Source organism: Lissotriton helveticus, chromosome 7 (assembly GCF_964261635.1).
Source record: "Lissotriton helveticus chromosome 7, aLisHel1.1, whole genome shotgun sequence".
Classification (NCBI taxonomy): Eukaryota; Metazoa; Chordata; class Amphibia; order Caudata; family Salamandridae; genus Lissotriton; species Lissotriton helveticus.
The window spans coordinates 165,505,116-165,526,449 of NC_136068.1; the positions used below are offsets into that span (position 1 = coordinate 165,505,116).

The 21,334-nt window shown below is 43.4% G+C and overlaps 1 protein-coding gene across 1 annotated transcript in view; it reads right to left on the reverse strand.

Moving 5' to 3' along the window:
* Positions 1-21,334, reverse strand: part of CSE1L (chromosome segregation 1 like) — a 399,917-nt gene that overhangs the window by 309,551 nt on the left and 69,032 nt on the right. Inside the window, exons 4-5 of the mRNA XM_078651858.1 lie at positions 8,006-8,107; positions 7,782-7,927 (exon numbers count right to left, since the gene is read on the reverse strand). Coding sequence (XP_078507984.1) covers positions 7,782-7,927; positions 8,006-8,107 — 248 coding nt within the window. The remainder of the gene's footprint in view (positions 1-7,781; positions 7,928-8,005; positions 8,108-21,334) is intronic.

Sequence of the window (21,334 nt, forward strand, 5' to 3'; positions counted from 1 at the left end):
GCTGGATATCACGCATGTTATTTTGCGGGTAGATTTTAACACGGCACTACACCCACAAGCAGACAGGTCTCATCCCCTCTCGACACACTATACGGTCACATAGAGAACGCTAATTGATATAGTAGGGGACCACTACCAGCTGGACGCCTGGAGACACAAGCACCCCACACTCAAACAAGGCACTCGTTACTCGGCGCTACACTCCACCTGGGCGTGCTTAGACTACGTTTTTCTGAAGGCAGGACTGAGACACTGGCTGAGGCAAGCGATACACCTGAGCCCGCACGTTCTCGGACCATTCTCCAGTCCAGGTGGAGCTCCGGATCCCTATGGATTGCTCCCCCTATCTGAACTGGCGACTCAATCCCTCTCACCTTAGCGACTCTGCCTTTAAGGCCGAATAGGAGCAAGACATTCGGGATTTCTTTGACCGCAACCTAACGTCCGTGTCCAGCATCACAACAGTGTGGGAGGCTTTTAAAGTCACTGTGCGGGGTTGGTGCATTGCTAAAGGGGGAGGGATCCTTAAGTCCCTGCAGGGAGATCTTTAGAAGTTGGAATCTGAACTGCGCGAGCTGGAACACACACTGGAAAATAACCCACGAGACCACGGGATTAAAGCCCAAATGAGGGACAAATTAACTGACTATGAGACGGTAGCTGATAGGGAGTGTAAATTCCATGGGAAACTGCATACAGCACGTATATACGGAGAAGGTGACCGCCCTGGGAAAGCATTAGCGTCTGCAGTTAGGCCTCCTAGATTTGCTAATTACGTTACTGAATTACAGGACGAACAGGGTATAATGTACAGAAACCTCCCAGACCAACTCTGTATCCTCAGGGATTATTACACCGCACTTTACACCTCACATAGGGACATGCCGATTGACTTGAATGCTTACTTGGGGGACACTGCCATAGCCTGGCTGGGACCAACTCAACAAAAATTCCTAAACTTGGAACTAGAGCCTGACGAAATAACAGAGGCGATCATGGCAACGAAGTCCAGTCGAGCCCCTGGTTCGGACGGTCTTCCGATCGACTTTTATAAAACCTATGCCACCCTGCTTGCCCCTATCCTTAAACAAGTCTACTATGCAGCGTTGGAGGAGGGTAGTTTACCCAGTACCATGCGTGAAGCCCTGATCACATCCCTGCTTAAGCCAGGCAAGCCCCCCGCGCTGTGAGATTCATACCGGCCCTTGTCGCTGTTAAATAGTAATATCAAAATCTTAGCAAAAGTCCTAGCCACGCGCCTAATCTCTTGATGGACCGACTGGTCCTACCAGACCAGGCAGGGTTTGTCCCTAACCGTGCAACGTCACATAACTTGCGCACGCTACATGCTGTACTGCAGGGTATAGACCCCAACTGTGAGGCAGCCGCCATATTTCTCGATGCCACAAAGGCGTTCGACTCGCTAGAATGGGACTACTTACTAGGCATTCTGGAGCGCATGGGAATGCCCTTCAGTTTTCTAGACTGGGTGAGACTGCTATATTGTCAGCCGACGGCGGCTGTATTGCTGAACGGGTCTCGATCTACCCCTTTCAGCATTAACAGGGGCACTCGCCAGGGCTGCCCGCTATCCCCAGTTCTCTTCGCGCTGGCTATTGAGCCATTGACAGCCAAACTCAGACAGCTTCATAACCACCGGGCACTAATTTACCCAGAGAGACAGTTACTCATCTTGCTATATGCGGATGACATGACGCTTTATGTCAAGAGGCCTCAAGACAATCTTAAACCCATATTACGTGAAAATACAAAATTTGGTGGCATTGCCGGGTACAAATCGGGGAAACACCGCAGATTTGTTTCAGTTTAACGGAAAAAACGCAACCTAACCAACTAGACTACCCCCTTGTCTGGGAAACTGAGGAACTGAAATACCTCGGCATCCGAATTACCAGACAGCGTGATACCCTGATCAGAGCCAATTACGGGACGGTCCTGGATAAAATTACCGATATCACCAAGTGGATACGTCTCCCGCTCTCAATGGGGGGCCGCATCTCCCTCATCAAGATGGTGTTGCTGCCAAAACTTTTATATTTATTCACCAACATCCCATATAACCCGGGACAACATTTTTTCCGTGCACTTAGAACTCAACTGACGCGCTCATATGGGGTGGGAAGCAGGCGAGAATTAGTCTAGCTGGCTGATGCTGCCGTACCATCAAGGAGGGTTTGAGGTCCCTAACTTCGAGCGGTATTATGACTGTGCTCAGGGCCACTTTTCCGCCTATTGGTTCCACCCACCGCCATATATGGCGCATCTAGCAGTTGAGGATGGATACATGAGACCTGAGAAAGCCTCTGGATAAATCTTTACGAAAGTACGGGAGAGAGAACGCGATCCGTCCACGGTAGACTGCATGGTGGAGGCGTGGAAGCGCCTGGCCAGCGCCATGGGAACTCCGTTCCTATATTCATATTGTATGACTGATGAATGACCCCTGATTACAGGTCACCCGCAAAGAGATCGGGCGCAAAATGTTAATAAAGCTACATTTGGGGAGACTTGTATACCCAGGGGCAGTTCCGCACATCACATCAATTCTTTGGGGAACACACGCCCACAATAATGGACACATTCCTTTACACCCGGCTCAGACAAAACGTACGTGCTGTTACCCCCAAATTCTCGGACGAACCAGATACCCTGGCACCCTTTCACGCGGTCCTGCAGAAGGACGCCCCGCAGCACGTTGTGTCACTGCTCTACAAGCACGTGCAGAACGCGCCACTGACAACCACACTGCGGGCACGCACGGACTGGGACGGAGATCTCGATGTGCCACTGACGGACGAACAGTGGGAGGTCAGTTGCATTCAAACAAATGCAGTAACGGGCAATGCTAGACTACGCTTGGTGCATTTAAAATTTTTGCATCGCCTATATTACACCCCTGCTAAACTACACAAGTTCCGCCTACGAGATGATAAATCGCTGCTACCGCTGTGGGAGGGAGGGAGCGGATTTTTTTCCACCTGGCATGGATCTGTCCCGATGTTGCCAAGTACTGGACTGAGGTTTTTGGGGGCCTGTCGGATATGTTAGGGGCGGAGATCACACCGGGCCCACTAGTGGCGCTGCTAGGCCTCGTGTACAACACTGCGATTATACACAAAAATGTTATGCCGCCGAGTCTGCTCTTAGCTAAATGCCAGGTGGCATGTAGATGGGGTCGGGGACGCGCCCCCAAATTTAAGGCCTGGATATTGACCATGACTACGTGGCAAGACCAACTACACACTTATGCAGAACTGCCACAAAAGTCACGCCCAAAAGATGTCTGGTAACCCCTCACAACCTAACTTCTCCGGCGGCAAGAGGATGAGGCCGTGGGATCAGGGGAGGCCGAGGGCACACCCACAGGAGATACCCAGGCAACTCACTAATCTTGTTGGGTCACGCCCTCCTGCACACTGATGTAGATTGGACACTGCTCTCACGGACTGCCTATTCAGAGGGTTCCACCTCATACATTAGGATTGACTAGACCGATCAGTGGGTGTATCAGACCCGGTACTAGGCACAGGCTTACCACAGCTGAACTGTATTGACATGCCCAATGTAACACCAGTATGGTATATTGCAGCACCTGTCGCACTGTTATTCTCTAGATTGATATTTGTAGTCATAAGACACCTTGGTACGATGCATGCACAAATTATGTGGGGGGAGGGGAGAAGTTGTTTATTACGTTTGACTTTTTAATACCTCTTTTCAACGAATGTATACCAGCATGTACGGGAAGGTGCCCTTCGTATTTGTACTTATTCATCATTGTATTGGATGTCCTTATTGCACTGATGTACCGTACCTTCTTATCTACAATAAAGGTTTTGGAAACTTAAAAAAAAAACTTTATTAAATGCTTTAAGTGTATTGAATGAATCATTATCATTGTCTTTTGATTTTGTAACTGATGTTATTGTATGGGGTAATTGGTTTTACGATATCAATTTTATTTTGCTGATTTTGTATTTTCTGGTTTTAAACTTAACTGATATAGGACTGTAATGGCAAACCAAGAATTTGGAATGTTTACTAAACTTTGTGTATGTGGGTGGGATTAATATAGTAAATATCAGTCTTATCTTAAGCCAGCGACTGCATAAACAAATGTTCACTCACTCATCTTGAATAGTGTTTAAATGCCCATACACCTCTACTCTGAAAGAAACTCCTGTCAAGCCAATTTTCCGCTGCCAAAGGCTCTTTCCAGATTGGGCAGTTGCACAATTAAACCTATGAAACTATCTGTGGAGTACCAATATCCTTCCATGTGGGAGAGTAATTTATATTAAACACACACTGCCAAACCACAGTTAAAAAAATGAGTTATGGTTCTGGCTAAAATTTTCAACAACAAAAAAACAGAAATCTGCTACTTCAGGTTAGTGGCACTATTTTATATGTGTTGTGTGTACTCGTTTTTAACAGTTTTTTTGTGAATTTAATGGGGAATTGTGTGAATTACTTTATTTCCAAACGCTGCAGTGTTCAACATTTGTTGTCCGGAGTAAGGGATGGCAACACAAACTAGTCGCTGTTGTGTGGCTAGAAAGAGACACGACACCTTGTAAGGGCTGAAACATATTTATTTTTGGAAGCCCTTTCTAGCAGACTGCTTGCATGCACACCTGCTGCACTGCATCTAATCCCACCACAAACTCCTCCTCCCAGTCTCCGGCTGGCTGAATCGTCACAGCTGCAGCCTTGTGGCGGTAGCAGGGTCCTAATCCAGATTCCACAGTTGCCAACATTGGAAGCTATCCTCCTATTAAGAATGTCCTTTGCTCAAGCATTGCAATTTTTTTTAACTATTCTTTTAAAATAGGTAAATAATTGACTACGAAAAAAATGATGATTAATGAAAATTTAGTTTTAAAGCACAGAATGTTTTTATCACAAACTGTGGCCAAGGACTGCCATTTTCACCACCAGACTTAAAAAAAAAAATGTATTTTCACCATCTGGGTGTCTGTCAGCCAACTCTTATCTGGGGTCGGCATTTCTCATGATTCATCCCTCATTGCGGTGTGATTTAAAATCAAATAATAAATACAAATATTAATAAATGCCCTTCGTTTGTCATTAACATGTGTAAACAAAACAAATTAAACGTGACTGACAGGATTTACAATTTTGTGTGTCGTGGATTTACACCAAGATACAAAAGGGGATGATGGACGGAGCATTTGAGCAAATCAAACACTCACCCCCAGTCAACTGATCTGGGTCTAATCCATCACCATTCTTTAGCTCACTCCGCCACCCCAGTTCAGACATGGCCATATGCAAATCAGTCTGACCCTGTGCCTCATGGGAACAGACCAGCCCGAACTGCCAAGCCATGTCTTTCCTGGAACGGAAACAAGCATCCTAGGACCGGTTTCGGATTCATAATCCTCATCAGCCAGGCTATCTTGAATCCAGTTAATATAAACAAGGTGGTCCCAGTTACAAACACAATTGAATCAACTGAAACATTAATAAATTACATACAAAAACATTCATAACATTGTTTTTAATCACAACGTGTATCGTAAGTTCATTCATGAGAAGATACACAAAATATATCAAATATATAAAATATGTAATGCCCCAGAAAATGAGAAAAGGGAAGGTTGGTGGTGGGATGGTGAAAGTAAAGAATGGGTCAGAGAAAACTGAATACAACGTTTCGACAATCGTGCACCACTCATGGGAACCTCCGTGATACTGGACATCGCCGAACCTAAATAGTGACCACAATTATATGTGCTGTTACCATTTTCATAAATATATACAATCTCTTTTTGAAGAGTACTATCAAAACAATCACTGCGTTATGAGACAATCCTAAGAATCATTGCCCCATTTTCAACAACTCCTGTCCTGATGAAGACCCTCTAGCAAGGCATACACCATGCCTGCATCAATTTGGGTCGAAACGTCGACACTCCCTCCTGTGTTCAGCCTTTTCTTTAATTTATCATTTGTGATTTTTGAGGCATGATCATCCAATTAATTGACGATTTATTTGTTTTAATGTGTTAATTTAGGATCACTTTTGTTGTATTCAGTTTTCTGTGACCCATTCTTTACTTTCACCATCCCACCACCAACCTTCCCTTTTCTCATTTTCTGGGGCATTACATATTTTATATATTTGATATATTTTGTGTATCTTCTCATGAATGAACTTACGATACACGTTGTGATTAAAAACAATGTTGTTATGACTGTTTTTGTATGTAATTTATTAATGTTTCAGTTGATTCAATTGTGTTTGCAACTGGGACCACCTTGTTTATATTAACCTTCCGCCCAGGTCCCAGTGACTTCTTGGGTTAACCCGTGTTTTTCAGCGTATCTTGAATCCAGTGGCAGAGTGAGCAAGGGACTCGCGTCTGAGCATACCCTGCCAACTTAGGGCGAACAAAGAGATACAAAAGGGGATGATGGACGGAGCGTTTGAGCAAATCAAACAATCACCCCCAAGTCAAATGATCTGGGTTTAATCCACCACCATTCTTTAGCTCACTCCGCCACCCCAGTTCAGACATGGCCATATGCAAATCAGTCTGACCCTGTCTGAACTGGGGGGCAGAGTGGGCTAAAGAATGGTGATGGATTAAACCCAGATCAGTTGACTGGGGGTGAGTGCTTGTATTGTCAACGCTCCGTCCATCATTTCCTTTGGTTTTTCCGTGGATTTACACCAAACAAATGTAAATACAACTTCCTGTGCAAGGTTCCGCTTGTAAAAAGCTTGACAAACCAATTTAGTGGTTTTGATTGTAGGTGGGAACAAAATGTCCAATTATAAAATAGGACAGCCGAAATTTTGTATTTTTAAAATGGCACTCTTTAACTTGTGTTTGTTGCACTGATCCTCACTAAAATTGGAGTGCTGGACTTTAGCTGACAAAACCAATAAATCAAAATACGATTTTTAATTTTTTTAAAACACAACTGAACCATAACTACACGGTGGTAGGGGGGGAGCCCCTACAAGCAATGAGGAAATATACTAATACTTAGAACTTTCAAGACTGTCAATGAAGATCAATATGTTATCTTGTTTCACCCAGGACAAATGCATATGCATTTCTGAACCAACTATGAAACGAAAAGTTGTTCTTCCAGTGCCATCTTCCAGAGCACACACAAACATTAACTATAACTATCTGGATGAGAAGTTTGTGAATTTCAAAGTTGGCACAGATTTGTTTTCTATTTGATTCTGCATAAGTGCATTATAACGTTTCTGGGAAACATTTTGAGTTATTCAGGTAAATCTGCCTTACTGAAGTTCTCTCTGATGCAGAGAGAACTTCAGTAAGGAGATAGCATCAAACTCTTTAACACTGGAACCATAGATCCAAGGTGCAGTTATTAGACGAATGGGGAATATTGTTGTTAAAAATGTCAATCGCATAATCTGCTTATGAAAAATATGCAGATTTATCAATATTTCAGTGCTTTAATATCCCCAAAATCTCCTTGTCCAGGAATCAATGGATGGCCGTTTTGCATTTACATGCAAAGTTTCTTGCCCAATCCAATTATAAAAAGCATTAATAAGTTGCTGGCTTCAGTTCAGCCGTCTTCGTTGTCACTCTCCTTGCCAGCTACATACAACTCGGGCTGTGAGAGCCCACTGGAGAGTCTGGCGGTCAACAAATTAAAAACTTACAGAAAAAAAAAACCTGTGCAATACGAAGTTTGTTAGTCATCACTGCCCTGCAACAACAATTTAACTAAGAATTACTGAATACCTCTTGAACAAGGAGTGGGCTGTTCGGAGAACCCCATTGATTACATGGAAGTCGCCACTTTGAAAACGATTCACCATTTCGGTTAGTAGGTCTGGCCATTTCTGGGGGAAGTCTTCTCTGCCGATTATACTGATTGCATCACTTAACTACAAAGAAAAACAGAGCTCAGGTAAACCAGTAAACTATCATGAAAAGAAAGCAACAATACATGTTGTTTGGGTTACCTGCTTCTGGATTTGTTCTGGACTGCTCAGCATCAAGTGGACAATGTTAGCTTTAATGGCTATTCGGTCAGCGTCACAAATTTTATTTGGCTCATCTTCAACCTAAAACAGCAACAAAGGGTTAAGCCTTTCTTTCTAATGGCTGAAAAAATACCAATCTAGCCAACATAATTCAAATTAACTTATAAAAAGAGAACAGATTTAAGCATGCATATAAACATTCCATAAAAACAATCCTTGTGGTTTAAGTTACACAGGTGTTGGTAAGAATCTTTATAACAAACACCCATTTTACAAAAAGAAAAAAAATAGCACCCTCTTCCCCATGCCAAATTCTATAATCTTGGTCAATTTACATGAAAAAGCTCCCTGTGATCACCTTGCTCAATCAACCCTTTGCAATCTACACCCAGTGGCGCATCCCTCTTTCAGTAACAATTACAGTGAATCAAAACTTTTTGAATACGTAAGAGAAGCGGACTCCAAAAACAGGTAATTGATGTACCTTTGACAATTAAATTAAGAACCAACTCCTACAATCAGCAAGCAATGTAGAGGTTCGAAACTCATTTACAGCCCTCAAGAACACAAGTATCAGGAAATAGAAAGGGCTACAGAAATTCAGAACTCCAATCACTGAATTCCCTTACCTACAGGAGGACAACACACCCATCAACACAAACTGCTCAAAAATACACAATGCGTACTGTCCTTAATTAGGTCACTTGATGGCACTTTTCAGATGTTGGGTTTTCAATATAGTTATTCTGGAGAAAGATACAATAGGTGTGCAGCCATATCATCTGCTCTCAAAAAACCTATTAAATGAGGCCATTTTCTTTCCAAGGAATAAAAAAAACAGTGCAAGATTCCCTGTGTTAACTCAGTGGCTGCTTCAACGTCTGACAGTTCAATACTGCACCTCAAAATATGGACATCAATTTACCACTGAACTAAAAGTCATAAGGAGCTGGAATGGAAGGAGCCACACATTTCCACAAAGGGCATTGTGAGCAACAGGTTACAGAGAAAGTTTATCCACCGAATTTCAGCAATTTAGTTCCCCAGGGAGTCTGCTTGAAAATGTATTAAACAAATAAAACATTTTCACAACTCCACCCTTGGCTGCAGAGCCAGTGTGTGGTACTCGTTGTACTAGAAATTATTTAACTGCCCTATCCGCCATCACTACTTTATGTGGGAAAATGGGTAGTTAATAAGCTCTCCAATTACAACACAAGTACAAAACAGTTAGAAAATGTGTTTTTCTGTTATCAATGTTTGGAGCATAAATTGTACTTTAATAGGCGGTCGGTTTTGGTGTGCGATGGACCAGAGAAGCAAGTAATGCTTTACCCATCTTGGGTGGAAGCATTCACTGTTTGCACTCAAGTTGTTCACTGAAGTACCCGTGGAGATGCACAGGACCATTTACCAAACTGAACTACTGAGTAAGAGCCAATTTCCAAATCCATGGTCTTTCAGAATCTCAGAAAGTGAGATGCGATCAGGAAGATTAGTGATACTAGAGTTACAGGTTTATTCAACATTAACTCCAACTAAAAGGTACTCCAGCTAACAGTGCTTTGTAACTCCCTTCTGCTCTTTACCTAAAAAAATGTCTGTGGTGGGGAAGAGGGGGCTGGGGATGCAGACAGACTCTAGTTTTCTGCAGTTGCTGAATCGGGCAGGTGCTCGCCCATAGCAGTTGCCGCCTTTGGGACCCAAGAAGCAACTTTTCACAAATGGCCACCCTTGGTGGCAGCAGTAGTACTTGGTTAAGGGTCTGTCAGCAAAAATGCGGGGCAACACAATTATCTGGCAACTTCTTGCAAAACTCACAACAGGAACTGTAGAGGGAGACCAAGCACCCCTCACACAAAGGAATAGTGCAAGCTTTGCTACCTGTCAGTGTCATAGTCCGCTACTTCGTATTGCTTCACATGAAGGGATCACCATGGGCTTCTACCCCTGGACAGGCTCTCCTATACTTTCTCAGGAGGCACGCTTCAAGAATCTTAGGCAGACCCTGGGCTTCTCCAGCAAGATGCAGTGCAGACTTATCTTTAGTAGACGAGCTGTCGTGCAAGCACCCACCAGCCCTGGTAACACCGCAGTCCTTTGATTGCTCTCAGGAGCACTTCCTTACTAGGACATGGAGAACTTAAAACTGGAACAAAGTGTGGCGGTTTGGATCCTTGTTTCAACACATATTTCAGACAAGGGCTGTGAATTCACTGTCCACCGTCTCAGAACTGGGGAGCACTTCTCTTTCAAATCAAATTTTTATGGCTGCACCTCAGATTAGTCTTTATGCGAGGTGATAGATCTCACACCAGGTAGCAATGATGCTAGCTCTAAACAGAAATATCCAAAACAAAGGCGCGATGGACTGAAGGATCTGCTCCTGGCTGCTGTTGCCCTGCCTGAAGTAGAAATACCAATAGACGGAAGGGCAATCCCCGCATAGAAAATTTATCAAAATGAAAAGCAACTGCAGTATCACCACTCAACCCTATAAGCTAACAAACGGAAGTGCTCAGGAAAAACTAACCAGCAGCTATTTGCTAACAAGGTTCTCACTTAATTTCATAAGGCAGTCCAATCTAGTCCTCCCTCAATTCAGTGTATAGATCTCTACTGACCAGCCACAGGAATGCAAGCAATAAGCTTCTTTTGTCGGTGGAAGCTACATTACTTTTCTATCCTGTGGCACGCTAAACCAGATGCCATCCATCATACACGTATCATACACTCGCTGCATATACAAGCACTTGTCACACACTTTCAAGGCCAGCACAAAAATCTAAACTACACATGTCACTTTACACAAGACTTCTCAACAGTCTCCCCTCTCCAACAGTGCAAAATACTTGGTTGTATTAAAAGAAACTCTACACACGGACTCTGCAAACATGCCAGGGGAAAAAGCCAGTATACCAGGTTCACATGCAATCAGACACTCAGGATAGAGGTACACACTTGTTCACGAAGCAAGGTGCAATCCTGCGACAAGCCTATTTTGCATCTCATGCAATGCAGGAGGGCTACAAATCAAAGTAACTTCATCTATTTCACCTGACTTTATTTTTGTACAGGAAGCTATGTAGTGTCGATTTAAACACAAAATATTCGGTCATGTATTTCTATCAAGAGAGGTAATAAGGGAATTGTCACTAATTTAAAGATGATCAGTGGGTATAAAAACAACTGGAGCTTTTTATTTTGATATCCTTGCAGCCCTATTGCAAAGTATAGTGTATTAAACTCAGTCAAAGGAGCTAAAGTGGGAATGTCGACAGTCAAGGAATGGAGATATATATATATATATATATATATATAATATATTCACTGAAAAAAAACATAGGTTTCACACCAGTTATAGTTAGGAATTAGCATTTAAAAAACCTAGTAAATTCACTGAAAAAACCATAGGTTTCACACCAGTTATAGTTAGGAATTAGCATTTAAAAAACCTAGTTAATTCACTGAAAAAACCATAGGTTTCACACCAGTTATAGTTAGCTGGAAATTTTACTGACATAAAACCATTGAAATTCCACGTTATAGTTAGTTGGACTCACTATAACTTGCGCGCCTGCAATGCACTGCTGATGACGTCACATATTACATCACTCATGTCATGGTCAGTGACATCACTCATGACATCACTGATGACACCATCCTTGTGACAGAGTGACAGAAGTCCTTTCACTGTAAAGTAACCCTTGAAACACAGATTCAAAAATAGAAACTAACATTTTCAAAAAAATGGATACCCATACCAGTTACAACAACCAATTCAATAATTCCACCATCTATATACACATCCACTCATTCACCAACAGTTCTATATAGTCACTCATACATATACTCCATCATATGTAGTGATACACCTATACATCCTGTTACACACCGACAGTCATCCAAACGTTACTCACACACATGCAAATAAACTATTGAACATCCATTTATTTGCATATACAGCTATACACACACTACCACCTTACTTCTAAGGAAACTTATACATACTCTCTTAAACAATCACTTATAGAAACACATACTTATTTAAACAGGAACTCTTACAATCCCTCACTCACATATACTCACTTATATCCATCAATACTCACATATACTAGATTAAAACATATGTAGTTACTGATAAAGACACTAGTGAGACAGTCATTCACTCACTAAAACACACATTTACACACTCATCCACCCATACAGTCCTGAACATATGCGGTCTTCAAAACACATACAAACAGTGAGTCAGTCATTGGTGCATCTATGTGCTACGTAATACCCCCACCAAACCATACAGACACTCATACTGATACTTAAAAAAACATATAATAACCCATATAGCTACTCACCAACTTATGCAGCCACTTATACACAAAGTGAAACACTGACACATTTAAATATTTAAACATTACTCGCTAATATATGTATTCACTAAGATACACTTAATAAGCCAGTTAACCAATCAATTTAAAAAAAAATCCATTTAGACACTTATTTAAACATTTATTCTTCCATCGACCTTTACATATACATATATAAAACATTTTTTTTAAAGAAAGACACATTCACTGGATGGTGTCATCAGTGATGTCATGAGTGATGTCACTGACCATGACATGAGTGATGTAATATGTGACGTCATCAGCAGTGCATTGCAGGTGTGCAAGTTATAGTGAGTCCAACTAACTATAACGTGGAATTTCAATGGTTTTATGTCAGTAAAATTTCCAGCTAACTATAACTGGTGTGAAACCTATGGTTTTTTCAGTGAATTTCAAAGGTTTTTTAAATGCTAATTCGTAACTATAACTGGTGTGAAACCTATGTTTTTTCAGTGAATTTCATAAGTTTATTAAAAGCTAATTCCTAAGTATATATAGGGCCTCAAACCTATGAAATGTAATATTTTTTATAATGAATCCTATATTGCGTCCCGTGAGCGCTATTGCCGCGAACGAAAACATCGTGACGTATTGCGTAGCCGCGTCCGCACGACGTAAACGCACCGGGAAGCACTCAAGCGCATACGATCGCGCAACGTAAGCAGGAGGAGGAGGAGGAGGGGAGAAGGTGGCTGCCAGAAGACAATACCCCACACAGGCCAAGGCAGCATATTGTATGGGAGTTTTTTTCCATCCCAGAGGGCAAGAAGAAAGTGAATGCGCTAAAGGTGACTTGTCAAATCTGTGGCATGGAACTTTCAAGGGGGAACCCTAATAAAAAATATTCCTTTGGTAATAACACCATGATTAGACACATGCAGCGCAAGCATCCCAACAACTATGCTGCTGCAGAGGTGAGAGAACTGGCCAGTAACCCTCCCCAATCTTCACCAAGCACCTCCAAAAGAAAGCAACCCACTCCATCGGGACCACAGGCAAGGGAGATGATCTCTTCTATACAACCACGGTTTGGTGACTTTAGAACCACATGTATTTTTTGTGGTAAGCTCATCACCTATGGTGAGCAGAGCATAAACCTCATCCTCCTTGCTGGTGACAACCACAATTGCCCCAAAAAAACGTAATTTTTTCCTGATTTTTTTTTGCTCCAGTTGAGCCGTTTACAACTCCCTGTTTTTGGTTTCTCCCCATAAAAATATAAAAAAATATATAAAATAGTTCATAAAAGCCAAAAAAAGTAGAAAATGTTCAAAAACATTGAAAAAAATATAAAACAACAAAAAGAAAAAAACAGTTCTTTTAGAACTACCTCCAATTTATAAAAAAAGGCTACATTTTTTAAAAACTCGGTCATTCTTTTTTCCCCATGGTACGCTCCCCGGTACGCTCCCCGGTGCGCGTACCGGGCGCTCTTCACCCCCCCCCAGCGCAAATCGGGATTTTTTTTTTATTTTTTTGGTCCCGCAGGGCCCTTTTATAGCCCCCACATCAAACCTAGGGGGAGTCTACTCTGCCGCCTTATGGTCATTTCCCCCTTTGTTTTTGCCACCTGTTGTGTCTCGATCCTACCGAGACACAAGATGGCGGCCGCTCCGGACTGTTTGTAATGTTTACAGACACCCGAGAGCCAATCAGCTTTCCACGCGCGAACTCGCGTAGCGCGCTGGTACGCGCCCCGGTGCGCGTACCAGGGCGCGGCTATAGATATATATTTTTTTTTAACCTAAATTACTCAAAATCCACTGGAGCACATATCTTGAGACATAGCAAAGGCACATCGGGCTACCAGTCCCTACAATTTTGCCAAGTTTGGTGGAAATCTATTCAGCCGTTCGGGCTAAAAGTGAGTCCAACCGCCCTATGGAAATTAACATGGGGAAAAAACGTTTTGGGACCCCCCTTTTATCTCGGCCCTCGCTTGACGAATCCCCCCCAAACTTTCAGGGAAGGACCGGAGCGCCGCGAGGCAAATTTGAGGAAAATTTCAGGCAGATGCCTCAACCGGCGCAAAAGTTATTCCCAATAGAATGTTGCGGATTTCCTATGGAAAACGATCCTAACTATAACTACCCACCGCCAGTAGGTAACATATATATATATATATACATATATATACACACATATATATACATATACATATATATATACATATATATACACACATATATACACATATACATATACATATATATACATATATATATATATACACATATACATATATATACACACATATATATATATATATATATATATCTCTCTACTGCTCAGTAAATAATTGTCTCGAACAACTCGAATAGGAGATCGGTCTAATAAATGTTAAGGCTCAGCAATAACCGTAGTCCTTTAAATTCCAGCAGTACAATATCAAGTGTCCAATAACTTACAGCATGGATTTTACTCCATATGGATGTGTGCCTTTCCAAAGACTTTCAGGCACTAAATCTGCATTTGAGCAAGAATGTAAACTTTCAGATTACAAGATAGGGTAACCATAAAACAGCAAACATCCACAGCAGCTATTTGTACAGAATAATGGGGGCTACAGAAGAGTAAACCCAGCAAAAATGCCAAGCTTAAGCAGAGAATAACTACTAAAGCAAGAAGAGAAAGCACAATGACTTTCTTGGGTAATGACAACATATCATGTTAGGTGGTGTAAGATTACCCATTGCTTTTTTAGTTGTTAAGAGCTAATCATGGTTATAAAAAAAAAAACATCGGCCCTTGTGATGTGCCTGGGAGAGCTTGGGAGTACGATTTGGTACACATTTGCACAGTTAATTCATATCACATTTCTCTCTCACCAATGGTAAAAGTCTTCCTTGAAAAACAATAAATAACTACTGAGAAGGAATATGCTACTTACCAGTATGCATCTGTTCTTGGCATGTAGAGCTGCGGATATTCATATCTGTGCATAGAATGTATAGCAGTATCTCCCTTAGCGGTGGCTACCTGTGTCAGCTGCAGCAGTCTGGAAAGAGTTTTGAGAACAGCCTGACCTACAGCAGCTTGCTGTTTTGAATGTACATCTACACAATAGTGTTTGGTAAATGTATGTGTGGTTGACCATGTGGCTGCTCTACAGATTTCGTGTAAAGGAATATTCTCTAGGAAAGCCATGGATGCCCCTAGCTTGCGTGTGGAATGCGCTCTAGGGTGAACTGTTAAGGTGCGTTTTGCCTTTAACATATTTGAATGCACTTAACGATCCATCTGGCTATACCTGATTTTGAAATAGGGTTTCCTTTGTGTTGCGGTGAGAAAGCAACAAACAACTGTTTCGTTTTTCGAAATGCCTTAGTTCTGTCTATATAGTATAGCAGAGCTCTTTTGACATCTAGAGTATGCAAGGCCCTTTCAGCAACTGTCTGTGGATTTTGAAAGAACACTGGCAGTTCGATGGTTTGATTTATATGGAAATGGGACACCACCTTTGGCTTGAATTTAGGGTTTGTTCTGAGAACTACTCTATTTGCATGTACCTGAATGAATGGCTCTTGAATAGTTAGGGCTTGCAGCTCGCTAACTCTTCGAAGCGAAGTAATGGCAATAAGGAAAGCCACCTTCCAAGTAAGAAATTGTATTTCGCATGAGTGTAGTGGTTCAAAAGGTGGTCCCATAAGTCTGGTTAAAACAATGTTTAGATTCCAGACTGGTGAAGGTGGGTGTCTTGGAGGAATTACGCGTTTGAGTCCTTCCATAAATGCCTTAATTGCTGGCACCCTAAACAGTGAAAGGTGTTGCCTGTTTTGAAGATATGCTGTTAACGCAGCTAAATGTATCCTGATGGATGAATAGGCTAAATTGCAACGTTGTAGGTGCAAGAGATAGCAAATGATGTTTTGAGTAGAAGCATCAAGTGGGTTAATATCGTTGTTACGACAGTAAATGACGAAACGTTTCCACTTAGCTGCATAACACGCTCTGGTAGTGGGTTTTCTTGCCTCTTTGATAATGTTCATGCAGTCTGGAGGCAAGTTCAGGTATCCAAACTCTAGGATTTCAGGAGCCATATCGCCAGGTTCCGCTGTTGCGGGTCTGGGTGTTGGATTTCTCCATGGCTCTGAGTTAGAAGATTGGGTGTGAGTCGCAGTCTTTGATGAGGCACCACTGATAGTTCTAGGAACGTTGTGTACCATGGTTGCCTCGCCCATGTGGGAGCAACTAGGATCAGTGTCAGCGAATGTTGGCGCAGTTTGCGTGCCACCAGCGGTATTAGTGGAGCTGGGGGAAAAGCGTACGCAAATTTGCCTGACCAGTTCATCCATATCACATTGCCCTGCGACTGCGGATGGGGGAACCTGGCGGCAAAGTACTGGCATTTTGCGTTTTCGCTTGTAGCAAAGAGATCTATCTCTGGGTGTCCCCACTTCCGGAAGAATGGTTGGAGCACTGTGGGGTGAATCTCCCATTCGTGCATCTGTTGACTGTGCCTGCTGAGCAGGTCGGCTACTTGATTGTCCTTGCCTGGGAGGTGCTCTGCCATAATAAACATGTTCCTTTGAATGGCCCATTTCCACATTGCTTGAGCTAGGTGTGACAGCTGTGGTGAGTGTGTTCCTCCCTGTTTTTGAATGTAATACATAGCTGTCATGTTGTCTGTCCGGATCAACACAGCTTTGTTGCCTAAGTATGTTTGAAGGCTTTTAGAGCTAGGAAGATAGCCATCAGCTCCAGAAGGTTAATGTGCATCTTTTGTTGTACAGTCCAGTGTCCCTGAACTGTGTAGTGTAGGACATGGGCTCCCCATCCTAGTAGGGATGCGTCCGCGGTCAATACTATTTGTGGGAAAGGCTCCTGGAACAGTCGTCCTTTGCAAAGGTTTTGTGGATTCCACCAATGCAGAGAGTTGTATGCCCGACTGGTCACCAACACTAGGTCCTGTAATCGCCCTTGAGCCTGGTTCCACTGCCTTGCTAGGCACTCTTGGAGCGGACGCATATGTAGCCTGGCATGAGGGACTATGAATATGCACGAGGCCATCATGCCTATCAGTTGCATAAACACTCGAGCTGGCAATGAGTGTTGGGGTCTGAACTTTTGGATCAATGCCTGCATTCCGCTGATCCGTGCCGCGTTGGGATATGCTTTTGCTGCCAGTGTATCTATTGTAGCTCCCAGGTACTGTTGTACGTGGGAGGGTTGCAGGTGTGATTTTGGGTAGTTTAGCGAGAAGCCTAAACTGTGCAGGAGATGGATGGTTTTTGACATGTGGTTGGCACATTGCTGGGCTGATGGCGCGTGTTTTAGCCAATCGTCCAGATACGGGTACACATGGATGTGTTACCTTCTGAGATGTGCCGCCACTGTAGCTAGACATTTGGTGAACATGCGTGGAGCTGTTGTGACACCAAATGGTAGGACTTTGAACTGGTAGTGTTGTCCCTGAATGGTGAACCGTAGATACTTTCTGTGAGCAGGGTGTATTGGGATATGAAAGTATGCATCTTTGAGGTCTAGAGTTGCTAGGAAGTCTCCCTTGCGAAGCAATGGTAAGACTTGTTGGAGAGAGGGCATATGAAAATGCTCCGACAAAATGTCCAGGTTGAGGGGCCTGAGGTCCAATATTGGTCTGAGAGACCCGTCCTTCTTTGGAATCAGGAAGTATAGGGAGTATACTCCTGTTCCCTGATGTTGCAGTGGGACTGGTTCTATGGCCCCCTTTTGCAGCATACTGATGATCTCTTGCTGCAGTAGCGTTATATGTTCCTGTGACATTGGACGGTGCACGGGTGGTATGTAGGGTGGGGTTGAGGTGAGTTCTAGGCAATAGCCATGTTGGATAATTTGCCTGACCCATTTGTCTGTAGTGATATTTAACCAGACTGGCAGAAATTGTTGTAGTCTTCCCCCGACCGGTGTTATATGGTCTGGGGGTAGTGCCAAGAAGTCACTGTTTGGTGTTAGTGAAGGATCTATTAGCATTGCCTCCACGACCCCTTCCTTTGGTATTATTTCCTCTGTATCCACCCCTGTTCGTGTTTTTGTTGTATGGATTGCGTGTTACCCTTGTAGGTGGAGGACTGCTGTGATGTATTACTTCGCGCTCCTCCTCTATAATTGGAGCGACGGAAGGAGCCCCGGTGTTGTTGGGACTGGAGAGCTCCCATGGACTTTGCGGTCTCTGCGTCCTTTTTCATTTTGTCCAGGTAATCAACTGCTGGACCAAATAAAAAGTCTGGGTTGATAGGCTGATTAAGAATGAAGTTCAATCCACAATTCTTAAAGCCTGATAAGCGAAGCCATGCGTGGCGCCTTAGCTGCACGCTTGTATTGATAGGATCTGGCAGCTGTGTCTGCCGCGTCTAGGGCACATTTAATTGAGGCATTGGTGATGAGCTTCCCCTCCTGTACAAGTTCATCTGCCTGCTGTTTGTAAGGATTAGGTAAGTGTTGGAGTATTTCTTCTAAGCTGTCATAGTGCGCCCTATCATATCTGGCCAGCAAGGCCTGTGTATTGGCAATTCTCCAAGAGTTTGCTGCTTGAGCTGCTACTCTTTTGCCTGATGCTTCAAATATCTTTGACTCCTTGTCTGGAGGAGCAGCCTCCCCAGTAGTTTGGGAGTTTGCCCGTTTACGTGCGTTGGATACCACTAGGGAGTCTAGGGGTAGCTGCCCCTTGATGTATGTAGGATCTATAGGTGCAGCACTATATTTCTTTTCAATTCTAGGGTTTATGACCCGTGCCCTAGCCGTGTCCTTAAAAATGTCATTGCGTGTTTTAAGACGCCTTTTAACATGGGGAGTGTTTTTACATGTCTTTCAGATGTTGTCAATGTATCAAAGAGAAAGTCTTCAACAGCATCAGAGTGCATATCTACATTATGGTAGGTAGCTGCTCTATCTAGTAATGAATTAAAGGCCACTGTATCTTCAGTGGGTGATGGATTAGTTGGGTAAACTGCAGGGTCCGTAATGGGCAGAGGCCCTTCAGGCCCTTCTGGTTCTCCTCCTCCACCCCATGGCTGTAGGTTGGGGTCTCCAGATGGGTTTTGTGGATAACCAAACCCAACCGCACATCTGCATCCTGATCTTCATCTGGGTTGTAGTCAGGTGATGTCGGGGCATATGGAGTTGTAGGCATAGCTGGAGTGATCGGTTCAAAAAGTATAGGAGAGGTAGCACAGTCTCTTCTTTTTGAGTGGTATTCTAGGAAAGTCTTCTATTGGCAGAGGCCTTTTCTTTTTTGCATAAACAGTCGTTTACCAGTTTTTGCGTCAATGACAAGTTTTGACTGGTCTTCTGTGGAGGGGTCTGGATGAATAATCTCTTCCACAGTTTTTGGCCTTGGTGCCTTAGCCTTTGGTTTTACCTTTTCCGAATGGATAGGTTTAGTGCTTTCGACCGCTTTTGGTGGTTGGATCGGCTTTGGATGTTTATCGACAGGTTTTGTCGATTGAACGGCTTTTGGTTGGCTTCACCACCTTTTTCGGATCGAGCGGTTTGTTCGGTTCGACAGTCTCTTTAGGTGTTTTCGGGGTTTTTGGTGTTGGATCGATGCCCTTTTTCAGTTCGATGGGCTTCGGCTCGACCGACTTGTTTTGGTCCACCTTCGGTTTCACTTTCGGTTTGACGTTAGTTTTGGGGGTAGGCCTTTTACTTTCGTCGACCGTTTTTTTCCCCTTTGTCGATATTGGAGGCTCCTTTGCTCGATTAGACGTGCTTGGTCTTTGGGGTCGACTCGACGTGTCTTGGCCGCGAGGTTGACTCGACGGCATTTGGCTTTGAGCTCGACTCGACAGCCTTTGTCTTCGATGTCGACTCGACGGTCTACGGCTTCGAAGGTTGTGTTGGGACTATGGGCTTCGGCTCGACGACCTTCGGCTTAATTACTTTCTGTTCGACGACTTTTGGTCCGAAGACGGTATTTTCGACGACTTTCGGTTTCGATGGAACCGGTGTGGTATGTTGTGTCTCAGAGAGGTCTTTGAATATGTTCTTAGCCGGGCGGTATGGCGGGGCTGTAGAACGAGAACGTTGATCTTGGCTAAGGCCTGCTGGCGATGCCTCGACCTGAGTCTCTGATATCGGTGTTGTGTCTATATGGGGCGGTGTACTCACGGTTCGCCCCTCGTCGTCATCGTCTTCAACAGCTACGATGTCTTGATCGTATTCCTCGAGATCGACGATTTGTTCCTCCTCTTCGAGGTAATATACGGAGTCGTGCTCAGAGTATTGTTGATTGTTAGAACTGGCTATTTCTGGTAGGCTAAGGCTGACGCCATAGCCAGGCAGAAACCACCATTCTAGTCAGGGCAAGGGAGTCACACGCCAAGATAACCCCTGCTCACCCCCTTGGTAGCTTGGCACGAGCAGTAAGGCTAAACTCGGAGGCAATGTGTAAAGCATTTGCGCCAGCACACAACAGCAACAACATCCTCCTACACCACAAAAGGAACTCCACACAATGTTATATGAAAAATAACTTCTGTATTGTCAAAATCACATCAGATAAAAATCACACATGTACATTGTGCCAAATGGCACGGGCAATATTCATCAGGGATTATTTACAAGACCGGGCCACATGGACCACTGTCAGAATCAACACTTGTAGAAATAGAAAATAAGATATAAAATCACTGTAATACAAAATAACAGTTATGAATCACATCCAGTAACTACTGGGAACAGGTAAGTACCACCTACGCAACCCTAACCACCTTAGGAGAATGTCACGCAGGGGACCAGGACCTCACTAGGACCACCTGTATTAGAAAGGACAACCACCTAAGTATCACACAGCGTTTAGGGGTCTAGGAAAGAACACATTACCCATGATGCATAAATCTACATTCAGAGGAGTAGTAAAGGAAAACACATGATGCATCACAAACACATTCAGAGGTGCAGCGCTAGGAGACACATGACGCCTAAAACATTCAGAGGTGCA